Below are 14671 nucleotides of genomic sequence, written 5' to 3' on the forward strand. Positions count from 1 at the left end.
CTTAAATCCCATGTTACATATAAATAAATACACGTGTCTATTTGGGACAAAGATGTGAGTGTCAGAAATGTGAATGCAAAATAAAAGCGACACGTGAACACGTCACTGCGACTCTTCCAACAAAAGGGGTACGGTATCCATATCGCGGAAGGAGATTCTCTTAATGTTATCAAGTGGTGTAACAAGGAGTAGCGGATCCCTTGGGATTTGAGAACTTTTTGGTTACAAATTGTGCAAGTCTTTGACTTGATACTTTCTTTTCATCGTGTCTATAGGGAAGCAAATATAGAGGCTGATTCTTATGATAAATATGGTTTTCCTTATCTTCGTTTTCTATTATTGATAATGTAATTATCTCGCTTTAAGCACATTTCATCAATAAATTTAATGAGATTGGTCAAAAAAAAAAAGATATGGACATGCCAAGTTAGTACTCAATAGAATATATATGCGTCTATAATACGCATATCTATATGGAAAAGTTTATAATGAGACTATTTACCTTTGGTAATCTTGACCATTGGATGTGAAATTGGGTGGCTGCATTTATTTCATTGGCCAAGTTCATAGTTCAAAAGAAAGTTTTTCGAACTTTATGATATATCCAAGCTATCAGATTTCCTATCGGATGGTTGTCGGTAATTTTGACCTCCCTGTACCAAAAGTAAATGGTCACATTGTATACAATCCCTATATATATATATATATATATATATATATATATATATATATATATATATATATATATATATATATATATATATATATATATATATATATATATATATATATATATATATATAATAAAATTTAAGTGTAATTCGCATATGCAAATACATATTTAACATTTTATGTCATGAGAATAGCCAAACAACATAGGAAAAACTAAATTAAATTAATAATCTAAGAAAATGTTAATTTGTGAATAAAAAATTCCTCAAACATAAGAAAATGGTAAAAAAAACTAAATATGGTTAGCGAATTATTAATTCAAAATGCGACACCCTTGTTGCATGGTTATTGAATAGGGTCGTAGTGCATTTATCAAAAATCACATGATTGCATTGCTCGCACCCTCAATAGAAAATAAAAATATTTTTATTCCATTCTAAAAATTACTTCTATTAGTCTAAAGTAAATTCATTTTAAAATAAAATATTATTTATTGAAAAATGACATTTCTAAACACAAAAAGCCAAATTCCATAAATAAAGTGTGTCAAAAAAAACGAATACACCATTAGACACTTCGTATAAGTGTGGTACAAAAATGCCAGACTTTTGATTTAAATCGGCCAAGTGTTAACATGTAGTCAAGCCTCAGACATAGGGGTGGCAATTGGGACCCATAGACTCGAGTTCAGACGAGTAAATGGGACTCAGGTCCGAGTATAGGTCCAAGATTTTGACCCGGTGTGTTGCGTGCCGACCCAAGTCCGAGCTCAAAGCTTTGATTCAACTAACATTCGGGTTTGGATCCATGTGGACCCAACCTAGAACCAACATGAATTTTATTAACTTATTTGAAATATACAATTATTGTTATAATATTTAAATACGAGATAATTTATAACCCTTCGAATTGCAAATTACAAAGATTAATGTTCCATTGAGTTATGAGAGGTGGATCTACTAATTATAGTATTTTTTTTGAGTTACTTTTTATGATATATTGCTCATCCAATAAAAAGTGTTCGTGTAAATATTACTAAAAGACAATTGATATTTTTATGATCTTCATAAAAGGTAAAGTTGAAATTTTTAGTAAAAGACAAATGTACTCTATAAATAAAATTTCAAGATAAATATACTCTACAAATAAAGTTTCAAAACACTTACTTTCAAAACATCATTGTATTTTTATAAAAATTTCAAACTTTCCCTAAATCATTAAGTTACGTTGTAAAATAATTTTTTAAATAAAAAATAATGACATTTTGATAAATACATCCATCACAACTCATTCTAACATTAACTTTTGTATTTTGAGGTATTGTTAACTCTAAACAAACCCTTGAAATAATAGAGAAATTATAAACATATACCTTAATTTTTGGATTATTAAAAATAAATCCCGAACATTCCAAAACCTCATCCATACCCCTTTTTGGGTGAGTAGACGAAAATAGCCTTCACGGTAGTCTTAGAACTATGAAGGCATTACAGTTTATTGAAAACTGTGATTGTCATGACGAATTGTAAGTCAAATGCAATTTTGAAGCATCACAACACTTACAGAACTGTGATGATATATTAGACTATCGAACCCTTAACGACTATCATGGCTTTTTAAGCTGTGTGATGCCTCTTAACGACCATCATGGCTGTTTAAGTGCCATGACGCCTCAAAATATTAAAGCCCCCATGACCATCACGGTCATGAGTCTACCATGCCATGATTTCTTCACAGTCCTAAGAATTCTGTGAAGGTTATTTTGATAAAAAAATACAAAAAGTGAAGAATATTGGTACATATGAGGGTTTGAAACGTTTGGGGTTTATTTCCAATAATTCAGAAATTAAGGTATATTTTTTAAAAGTTTCTGAATAATTTATATATATATATATATATATATATATATATCTTGGGCTCATATGAGCTAGTGGCTAATCCAGCTTACCCCAACTTTTTCCATATATATATATAAACATAAACCTTCAAAACGCTTATAGGCAAATGCTACAGTGTTTCACCACCGCCACGAACTTGTTATATCCATGGCGGTTCATTGAACAGACCCACAATGGACAATGCACAATCCGTTGCGATTTCAAATGAATTTTTTATCGTCACATACCTAACATGTCTATGACAGTACCACCACGGACATGCTAGGTCCATGACAGTAAAAAAACGCACACTAACAGATTTTTTCGAACGGTGATGAATCTATGGGCAAAAACATTATTTATTTTCACCTATAGGCATTGCATAGTCTCTTCCATATATATATATATATATATATATATATATATATATATATATATATATATATATATATATATATATATATATATATATATATATATATATATATATATATATATGTGGTTAATCCCCATTGTTATTCTTTCATAATATGACAAGCGGGGATTAATCCGCTCATTACAAACTTTACTCCCTTTTTTAGGATTTCAATCTCTCTATCTATATATATAAGCCCAATGGCCCAGATTAGTATAATCTCAGTAGAGTGTTTGAATTTTAATTGTTTTTCTATAAATTCAAATAACTTCAAATTTTAGGTAAATACTCTTCTCATCAAGACGCACCTAATAAAAATATAAAAAATAAAATAAACCTCTAAATTAAAAATAACCAAAATACCCCCAAAAATTGATAGGGGTATTTTGATTATTTTTTCATATAAAATATTTTTTTAATATTTTTCGAATATTCACCTATTTTTTATCAACATACACCTAAAATTTCAAGTGATTTGAATTTGTAGAAAAAAAATTAAAATTCAAACACTATCAAGCATCCGTGATCGTAAGATCGGCCCAGATTCAATATGGGTCACTGGGCTCATTTTGTCTTGTAAACCCATTGGCTCACAGAAACCTTTTCCATATATATATAGATATTCATATTCATTTATTTATTTATGTGTTAGGTTCGAGTTGGATCCAAATCCCTTATAAACAATTCCGATCTGGGTCTAGGTTTTGAGACTATAGACCCGATCAGTTCCACCCCACCAATATACTTTTAGGTCTGGTAAGGACCCATCCCGATCCATTGCCACCCCACTCACGCATGTTGATGTTTCATAGCTTAAACCACGGAATGGTGTTAACTTGTCCAATAAGGCTTACCATGAAAGACACGGGCGGGCTTGGAATGTAGTAACTCATCCTAAACGACATACCATGAAAGACGGGGAAGGGCGTTCGGTCAATTACATAGGCACCTTAGAGAAATGGGATTTGTATACAATGAGATCATTCATCTTTGAAATCATTTACACAATTACTACAAGCATCCAATGTGAAATCTTATAGCTTGGATGTATCACAAAGTTTGAAAGAACTTCTTTTGATGTTTGAGCTTGATCAATGGAATAAGTGCAGCTATTTAAATTCACATCCAATGAACAAGATTAATTGTGAGTCTTATGACCACCTTATACAAAAATAAATGGTCTCATTGTACACTTTTCCTAAAAAAACGGTAGTGTTGGTGGTGTAATTTGTGATAAAAGCACCCGTTTCAAACATAAAGGTGTATAACATGCTCATGCCGGAGTCTACTGGGCATTAACTTGCTTGAGCAAAAGTGCTATTTGGAGGATTGTTATTAAAAAAAAAAATTGAATTCTTCAAACTTAATGCTCCCTACAAAAATTGCTTTTTGGACGTTAAAATTGTTAAGCTTATAAAATGTGCGGTTTCTTTTTTTTTTTGTACGTTGGCCATAAGATTCATTACATTCCAAAAAAATAATCCAGACTTTAATTTTACCTGAGGAGCAAATTGACAGCGTGCTCCACCAAGAGCAGCGAAGTCCTTTGTCTTCATATATATATATATATATATATATATATGGAAGGCTCGAATTTCACTATTCAAGAAACCGTTCAGTTTGCTACACGTACTGTCTGCGGTCCTTTATCAACAAGGGAAGACTGTTGTCAACCAGTATTTCCACGTGAATGGGAGAACCGTTCATCGAACGACCGATCGTATATAACCTAAGGAAAATGTTTTGATAGGGTTGTAATCATAAATAAAGCCTCATTTCGAAATTCATCGAAAATTGCAGTTCTTGTGTCTGAAAATGTTCAAATTGATCATCCTGACCTTGTCTATTATGGTTGTAGAAATAAATTAAGATTTTAAACTCTAAAAATAATGTATATTGTAAATTAAGATTTCAAACTCTAAAAATAATATATATTGTGACACATAATCTAGACCGAGTATTTCACTCTAAAAAAAATGTTTACATACTTGCAAACTTGCACCAGTTTTTTAACTTCAAATTTCATAGGTTTTGGAGCTCAAATTTCATAGTTGGTATTGAAAAATGATTTTAGAGCAATTATGGAGATTTCCAATGCCCAAAGTGCTTTCTGGATGAGAATTGAAGGTGAAGCCTTACTTTGTTTTCATAAAGCCTAAGCCTTATACACATTGCATCCTTTAGACCTTCCAAAATTTATACAAACTTTGCAGCTTAAAAAGCGTGCCAAGAACCACCCTAGCCAATTCAAAATGACCGAACTGGCGGGAGGGTAGGTTAACGAGCCCAGGATTTGACTTGTTCCACCTGTTTTTTATATTTATTTCCTTTTTCAACACAAAAAAACCGGGAAGAGCTGGCTTGCAGCTGAATTCTGCCCACCAGTTCGGTTTTTAAAACATAGGCTTGCCAAAACGCATGGTTGTGAGAGTTGTCTTCTTAAATTTGAAAAGGTAAACTGCTCCCCAGTGGGAGCTCGGTATACTGCATAAAAGCTGAGTCCAAGCATGCATGTGTTGGACTAAGAATTTGTGTGTGTGAAAGAGAGAGAGATGACCTACCACAAAAATTGGTATCAGCACTATTTAAATTTCCTTTTATGCTCACAAATCTAACCATAATGGGATTAGAACGGTATCGTGTGTTGCCCACTCAAAAAAGAGTAACACCTCACGTAGCTTCAATGCCAGGTTAGCAATTCTGGTATGATAGCACATTTTCCATTTATCTCTGTACCATAATAGCACATTCTCTATTACTTTGAAAACTAATTAAATGGTGCATATTTCCGAGATCGAAGCTCACCATAAATGTTGTGTTCACCTTGTACTTGTCTTGAGCACACCTGACAAGGATCCGCAATGCGTTGAACTGTATTTGCATTTCTCGCAGCATGTTTGCAGCAATTCGATTACTTTCAAACATCTGCAGCAGACTGAAATTTCTCAACAAAATATACTATTCATAAAAATTTAGAACTCAGAAAAAAAAGAAAAGAAAATTGAAGCCGCAAAGTTTACTGAAACTGGGGAGAGCATCTCCATTGGAAACTGGCCCATGGCAGGCTTGGCAGCTCCAAAGGGCGATTGCGGTCATATCTTAATGGAGGAGAGTAGGTTCATATCTTAACTGGAGGAAGCAAGACTGTAGCTTATTTTGAAAAGTCAACTAGGATAAGAATTCAAACTTCCAGATCAAAACATCACCAAAGTATGAGCTAGTGCACATTCAATAATTCTGAAGGTACCATTACCTGTAAATGATGTTTGAACATCTAACAACCACAATTTGCTTTCATAAGGGCTTCATATAAATGTCATGACAGCAAGAAATGAAAACAAAATAAGCGAAATATCCATGCTCTCCATTGTTTTGGTGGGTAGCCATGAGGAACTTTTTACCAACAACCATTCAAGGACAGGTGATCGTACCAACTATAGAAGTCTTAGATAAATATAAGAAAAATAATAAACATCTAATGCGGCTCTGAGTCCTCTAATGCTTCCCTTTAAATTAACAATGGGAAGGTAATCAATTATAGTTTTCTAACATGGAATAACTAGGTAAACCCATGCATCCCACGGTAAGTAGTCTGATCACTGTTGAGATGTGAAGAGTGGGAACTCTTTGGCTTCTGCCTGTCGCATACAAAATGCCAAGGAATATTATATTCTATGTTCTTTAAGAACCAATTTATATGCTGTATGCTTCTCTCTCTCTCGCCAAGTAGAAGGATTTAAGGGAACCTAGAAGTACTTCGTCTTCTTCTTTTTTTTCCTTTGAACCTAAGGATCAAAACCAAAATAGTTACAATTGGTTTCACAAAAGAATTTCAGGAGGTAGAGGTTGCACAAATGCTCAGTTCATGCCGTAGAGAGCTTGGCCAAATTATCTCTTTAAATGAGCCAATGTTTCTCTGCCTCAATGTTAAGACTTGAGAGACCTCTCGCTTATTTCTTGCTCTTCCAAAATATGAAGGACCAGCTGAGGAACAGAGGATCCTTCTCGTGGCAGACAAATGTCTAGAAGATCACCAAATGCACACCCACATCTAGCAGAACACCAAGGCCATGTTTGGGTGCGCATATGACTTGCTGCACGAAGCCACTATACCAGGCATAAGAGCAAAACAGTGCTTTTATAATTTTGCCCTAATGCCTAAACACAGCGATTACCATATAAGAAGCCCCGATATGCTAAGAATATCAGCCCCGCACACAAACACCCATATAATGGGGCCCAATGTATAAAGTTGTGAGCTATGGGACTTTTATGCCAACTCAACATGTCCCAAATGTATGTGATTATCCTATGTACGGCAATGGAGTAGAAAGATTGATGGCCAAGAAATACCTATATGAGATAATTTTTTATATCTTGGATCGATAATCCAAGAGAATGGAGGGATTGTGGAAGATGTTGTGCATAGAATTAGAGTTGGGTGTGCAAAGCAGAGATGTGCATCTGAAGTTTTATATCATTGCCAACTACCAATGAAACTAAGGGGGAAGTTCTAATGGTTGTAAGATCAGCCATGCTTTATGGGACGAAATGTAGAGTGGTCAAGAAATAACATATTCTTAGGATGAGTGTAGCTGAGATAGAATTGGGAATGAATAAATCCGAGGGAACTTAGGGTTGGCTCCAATATGCAATAAGATAAGGGAGATTAGAGTTACGTAGGATGATTACGTGCAACACAGACCTAATATAATACCTGTTAGGTGAGGCAATTCGGTTCAAGTGGAATGCTCTAAAAGGCCAAGGGGAAAGCCCAAATCGACATGGTTGGAACTAGTGAAAAGAGATATGGTGAATTATGGTCTGACTCAAGGTACGACCCTTGATAGAGCACAATGACATAACAAGGTTCATGTAGCCAACATTCTCAAAAAAGGGATTCATATAGCTAAAACCAAATACTTGGGATGAGGCTCGGATGATGATGATAATAATCATATATAATGCAATAAGGTGATATGTCATGGGGTATCTGTTAACAAATCTAGCACCTGAAACACATATGCCACATATAGTTATGATTATGGACGGCTATCCAATAAATATCATTTAGCAGATCTACAAAAAAAGGAGTACATTTCTCCTTGGCATTTTCTTTTTCTTTGGGTACCATTCACAAGTCATTGTGTTTATGCGGTCAAATGGACTTATTTTGAAATTTATTAGTAAAGAGGCCCTACAGGTACATTTGTGTTGGTGCAGATAAGTTGATGATATTTGTTGGATCCTAGAATACTAAGCTTTTATTCTCGAGATTCAACCAAATCTGAATAGCCAGGGCTTTTAAGTGTGATTCTCCTTAGGATGAAAAAGGTATCACGTGTATTAAAGGCAATTTCGCATATTGATCTCAGCCGAAACATTTTAAGATGTATTTCCAAGTAAGCTAAATACAACAGCTACCACACATGCACATCTTAACTACAGGGGCAATGATCTCCAAAATATACTGTATCTTCTGACAGAAACGGTTATGAAGTATGAACAGTATTCATATTACTTACACCAAATTCTGGTGAAACAGCTGCCATCTCTGTCCCAATGCAAGCATCAATTCCTTTTGATTCACCTAATCAATCTAAATGTCTATAAATCTTGTTTATCCCAGAGCTACTGAACAATTGCTCATCCAAAGGGTGTTAGAATTTTTTCTTCATGATGTTTGGTGACATTATGTTTGCAAAATGATCTATTGCAGATGGGGAACGGCTGGAGCTGGCAAAATCTTCTCCATGTACAATACTCGTACTTGTCAAGAGTTTCTGTGAAGCACCTCACTCACAATTTTCAACATCGTCAAATCCCATACTGTCACACTGATGATCAAGGAATTTGAATTTTGATTGGATTCATCAATAAATTTCCTCTTGTTTACTTGGCTGCTTTTACTTTCTGTTCATTTAAAAATCGTCAACCAGCTCTTACTATTATGTTTCAGAGAATGCAGCACATGTTTTGATATGTCATTCTATGATGTGGTCTCCTCTTGTCCCATAGGAATTTGGTTTCTGCATTCAGGTTACATTTTCTTTTTATCAGCAACTATCTCATAATCCATCATGTACTTTTGTTTAATTCACAAACCCTAGTTCAGATCCTGTATCATTTTTATTGCCCTTCTTTTAATGGACCATACCCAGATTCGACAAGTCCATAAAAAACTGACGATCAAACTCAAATGTGGAAGATATAAAGAGATCATATGTCACAAAAAGTATGGTGTGATTCACTATAGAACCATCTGATCTGTAACATGCTAGGGGAAGATATCTATTGGATAAAAAATGTCACTTAGTTATTGGGTGCATGCACTTTGATTCGGTGCTTCATCATCAAACATCTTAGTTTTCTATTTCTCCATTTTTCCTAAACTCTTTTCTTCCCCCCTGAAAGATCCAACAACCAAGCACAGTAAGTGTTGTTTATCAAAATGGTTGATGTCATATATGATCCAGATACGTATGAGCAAAAGGTTTCTCTTCACTTTCTCATTTTGGATGAGATTATTGGTTTAAAATATATAAAGAGCTACTGTGAGCAATGGCATCACCTCCTTTCTCACACGTATAACAGATAAAGAGGACTATGCTTTTATATAACATGAAACCCTTAGATGAGGAACGAAACCTATCGGCTGCAACACATTAGAACATGGTTCCCTGACTTGGGCAAGTCCACTCAGACTCAGCCGAGTTATTCGTGCTCGTAGGCCCCGAGTTGTGTGGACAACTTGTGTCACATAAAATAAAAATTTAAAATTCCAAAATTTTGGAGAAGGTAAATGAATGGTGCATAATTTTTCTATATTATTTCATTTTTTTGGAAATGATTGGTAAGTGTTTGTTTTGCGATAATCCCTATTTTTATATTACCCTTTTTGGACTTTTAAAAATCTCCCCATCTATAAATCAGCTTTTTTTTAGATCAAATTTTTATATTTTTAAGCTTATCTGGACCTTTCGAAGGTTGCTTGTAGTTTTATTTTACTTTTACTATCTTCAATATATTTTTCATTTTTTCATTTTTCTTTTTTTAAGGCTTTTTTGCCCTGTAAATGACTCTCCGGAGTCACGTTTCTGAACACTGTCATTAGAACATTGAAACGTAACAATAATTTTTTATTTGCTTTAGGTGCCAAATTAGTTGTTAATGAGATGAAAAAGAGAAAGAAAATGACACTCTATTCATCACTTTATGCTCCTGCATATCACAAACAAGTACAGAACAGACTGGAACATTACTGTGGACAAAAGGGCCTGATTCAAAAAGAACAACAATAAAAAAATCCACTATGTGATGATAAGAAGAAGTGAAGAAATATCATTTTTAAAAAAAAAGAAGTCATATTAATCCACAAAATTAACCAGTAATGGCCCTGTAAACTGCAACAAAATCAAACAGCGAAAGCAGAGATTTGGAAATAAAAAGATTGGCAAACAATTCATTGTGAGAAAAATTAAAAGTAGTTGAATCGAGATAATTATGAGACAGCATATCAAATTACGCAATTAAGCCAAAATAGAAATGAATAGCACTATAGCAGGTATAACAGGTACGATTTATCATTAATCTCCAAATTTTCCACACAAGTTATAAACGAAGATGAGATAAGAAATCCAACAATAAAATACAATTACTAAGGCAACAGGCCATGTCCATGTCTCAAACCCTAAAAGGACGACCAGAGAGAGAGAGAGAGAGAGAGAGAGAGATCAAGAATGGGGATAAATAGGACGGCAGATTTAAGAGCTGACCTTTGAGAATTGAAATTGTTCTTGGTGAGACAAGCTTGAATGTCACACGCCTCTTTGTGGCATGGCTCTCTGTCTCGCGTCATGACGGGCACTCTTCACTCCTCTTTCTGTCTCTCTCTCTCGCTTTCTCTCTCTCTAAAATGGCCAGAAACACCACGGTTCTAATTCTCTCTCTAACTCTAAAACTGATTTCTCTCTCCAAAATGGCCAGAAAAACCAGGGTTTCTAATTCTCTCTCTAACTCCAAAACCGAATAAAGGAATTATGCGCTATGCTTGAACCTCATAAGCGCAACTATTCACGAGCTTCGCTGGCAAAGTCGGTCATGGTTACAAGAGAATGTGCGTTCCGGTTATCCACCGACGGTCCTCGCTAACAGACGGTCAAGATCCCAAGAGCATTTTAAGCTCCCATTTTCATAGCTCATCTCAACTGTCTGTGATTGATGATGGAAGGTAGCAGGTGGCCGGCGTACTCTAAACCATACTCGAACCTGTGCGTCGTACGGTGAAATTTGGCCTTACTGCGGAGATATCACGCAGGACAAAACTCTATTTATCTTCACTGGCGACATGCACTGTTTTTCAATGCACATGACGTATAGAGAATTACTGCATAAATACTGGAAGTACATAAAAATTCAATTTTTTTGACGAATAACATAAAAATTCAAATATTATGTCCCACAAAATGAAATTCTAAGATATTTGCATCATTAAAAAAGACACAAAAAGAATGAGAAAATTCTAATGATGAGACCGATGGATGTTACATAAATAACCATAATACCTGGATTCAAATTCATTCACAGGAACTTACAAACCTTAGGCATTTAAAGCATGTTTATTTGATAACAGGAAGTTAGAGGGAGGAAAAAGGAGTTTTTTATTATTATATAAGTTTTGTGTTTGATACAGAAACTTATAAAGCAAATAAGTTCCCCCATTACATTCTTATAGAAACTTATACAGCAAATAAGTTCCCCCATTACATTCTTATTCCCTTGTTCTTAGGAAAAGAAGTTCTAGCTAAAATGATGCAACTTAAAATATAAACTTGACCCAGCCTTCTTCATCAAACCCTATTATGCATCCCTCTTTATATTGGATTTATATTAATTATATAATTTACATTAGGGTGTAGTTTCAAGGTTGCAACCTCGAACAATCCAATTAAGGTACACCCCCAAATTTTATCATATCATGTAATTTTGGTGTAAAATTTTATTAGGATTATCTGAAAATCTATTTTCATATCTAATTATAAAATTTTAAATACAGTTAAAATCAAGTAGATCTATAAATATATGAAAATCTTGAAAATAGACGGTCTAGATAATGTATTGCAAGATGCGCTATTTTTGTGACTCAAAATCTTGTTTTTTTCATATTCATACATCTCGCCGTCAAGATGATCAGGTTAGACGGTTTTTCAACATTAAAACAACATTTTCCAATGGATTTTTGAGGTGCATATTTAATTCTATATTTTAATGTTGCAACCTTATGTAAACTTTTTCCTTTATATTATATTATACTATATTATATATATATTTATTATAATATAATATATGACGTTTAGATATATATATATATATGAGAAATGACATTGTGAGACCCTCTCACATCATGTGTAGGACCCCAAAAGATCACCATTAAATTTGGTATAGATCTCTAAAAAAGTCAAGTCCCACACCTATGTGATAACTTTTCTAGAAATGTGTGCCAAAATTAATGACGATCTTTTAGGGTCATACACACATGGGTGTGGAAGGGTTTCATAAGATCATATATATATTATTGCATAATATATTTTATTTATGTAATATATATTTATAATATTATATATAATACAAATATATATTTTATTATATAATATAGACTATATTTTACTTATGTAATAGATATCTTATATTCAAATAAACAAAAATACATGATCCAACATGAAATTATAACTTTTGGATTTTAAAAAATCCAAGCATTAATATCATAATTAAATTTGGATTTTAAATATCAAATGTTCAGGGATGCTAAAATGAAATTTTTGGATTTTTAAAATCTGAAAATTCAATTTTCAAATAAATTATAGCTTTTTAAAATCTAAAATTGTTGAGACATTTTTTATGGGTAAATATAATTGTCGGCACACTATTCTTTTTCTCAATTTTTGAATTTTAAAATCCAAAAATGTAATTTTCATTCAAATTTCTAGTTTTCAAAATATGAAATTGTTGTGATTTTTTTTTGTAAATAAAATTGTTGGGAAACTATATTTTTTTTGTAATTTTTAAAAATGTAAAGTCCAAAAATTTATTTTTGAAATAAATTTTAGATTTTCAAAATTCAAAAATTTGGTGATGCTAAAATGTAAATTTTCAAATGTTGAACTTCCAAAGTTTTAAAATGAATTTTGAAAATCCAGAAAGAGGGCAATTTGTTCATTTAAACACGACTTATTTTGTGTAGTATGAGGCATCTCATAGATCCTTAACTTGTTCCTTTTCCTTTTGTGTCTTATCATTTTTTTTTTCATTTACAAGTCTAAGCATATGAACATTCATACATTTTCCTATTTGTCAAAAAAAAACCATTCATACATTTTTTCCTTATTTGGTCTTAATTTATTTTTCTAATTTATTAGAATAATTTATTTTTGAAGATCTTTTTAGAAGTTAAAGAATACTTTGAAAATTTACCACATAACAAATAGTCTAAGCCTAAAAATAAAATATTTAAATATTTTGCGGAGGTTATCATTTAGGACTTAAGTTTTTATTTTATGAGGTTTTCAAATTTGTCTTCTTAATTTAAGGAAATCATTTTGAAAATTTTCATAGACACGCTAAAAAATGGACTCATTCTAAAGGTACTCTTTTAGGGTTCGCATATATGTGCCATTCAAAGTAAGGTGATTATATACGTAACCAAAGTTTCATGGGTCTCACTTTACATTGAGATTTTTTCATTTTTTGAAAATTTTTGAAATTAAGAAAAATGAAAAAGTTAAAATTAATAATTATTTTATCTTTAGAAAATTAAATAATTCTTCATTTTCGAATTTCAATTTAGAAAAAAATTTAATTTTTTAATATTAAAAATCTAAGATTAAAAGACAATTAATTTTTAAAAATGATTTTCTTGCGCATAATTAATTTTTTTATTTTATATACATGTTTATGAGACATCTAAATATCTCATTTTAGGAAACATGACATTTGAATTTATACATAATAATTGTAGTTTATTTCTTAATACTGAGATCTTGCTATCTCATTTTGAAATGCATAACATTTGATTTCTTACCTGCTTTTAGATTTTTTAATTATTTGTCATGTGCTTTTAATAAACTCCTCACGTGCATATCGCTTGTTAAATTATGGGTGCAGATCTATGGATGCATTTGTACGTATAAAGGTAAGGTGCACCTCAAAATTTTATCATAGTATATAATTTTGGAGTAATGATGCTATGACACCATCCCACACCTATGTGAGTAGGATATCACCATTAAATTTTAACAGAGATCTTTAAAAAAATTATCAATAAACCTATTCTCAAGTCCCACATCCATGTGATAACTTTTCGAGATATATGTGCCAAAATGTAAGGGTAATCATTTGAGTTCCTACTCACATAGATGTGGAAGAATCATATAGGTGTGGGAGGATCTTATAATGTCATTACTCATAATTTTAATAAAAACTGTTTTTAGGATTACTTTAAAATCTATTTTTATGTATATGTAATTATAAAATTTTAAATTTTAAAATGGTTAAAATCAGTGCATCTATAAACATACGAAAATCATGAACAGTATAGATAATATGAACAGTATAGATAATATGTTATAAAATTTATTATTTACAAGACTTAAAATCTCGATGATCAATTAAAGAGTTTTTAAGCTTGAAAACTACTTTTCCTTAAATTAAT

General features: G+C 32.4%; 1 protein-coding gene across 3 annotated transcripts; it reads right to left on the reverse strand.

Annotated features, from left to right (window-relative positions):
• Positions 1-302: 302 nt before the first annotated feature.
• Positions 303-11325, reverse strand: LOC105421185 (Cox19 family protein (CHCH motif)). 3 transcript variants are annotated; one of them, XM_020671540.2, is made up of 3 exons: positions 10740-11325; positions 5770-5889; positions 303-653 (listed from the first exon to the last, which is right to left on the reverse strand). In XM_020671540.2, exons 1-2 carry the CDS (start codon positions 10820-10822, stop codon positions 5784-5786), a joined length of 189 nt encoding a protein of 62 aa, XP_020527199.1. In that variant the 5' UTR covers positions 10823-11325; the 3' UTR covers positions 303-653; positions 5770-5783. The 3 variants fall into 3 exon arrangements, with proteins under 3 accessions (XP_020527199.1, XP_020527200.1, XP_011625896.1); XM_020671541.2 differs by lacking the exon at positions 303-653 and adding an exon at positions 3915-4693; XM_011627594.3 differs by lacking the exon at positions 303-653 and having other exon boundaries at positions 5538-5889.
• Positions 11326-14671: the final 3346 nt, after the last annotated feature.

Source organism: Amborella trichopoda, chromosome 11 (genome assembly GCF_054954075.1).
Source record: "Amborella trichopoda isolate Santa Cruz 75 chromosome 11, AtrichopodaSantaCruz75HAP2 v2.0, whole genome shotgun sequence".
Lineage (NCBI taxonomy): Eukaryota > Viridiplantae > Streptophyta > Magnoliopsida > Amborellales > Amborellaceae > Amborella > Amborella trichopoda.

Coding starts and splice junctions, on each gene's coding strand:
- LOC105421185 (XM_020671540.2), bottom strand. CDS start 10,822: ATGACGCGAGACAGAGAGCCATGCCACAAAGAGGCGTGTGACATTCAA. Junction 5,890..10,739: donor AACAATTTCAATTCTCAAAG/GTCAGCTCTTAA, acceptor AGTCTGCTGCAG/ATGTTTGAAAGTAATCGAAT.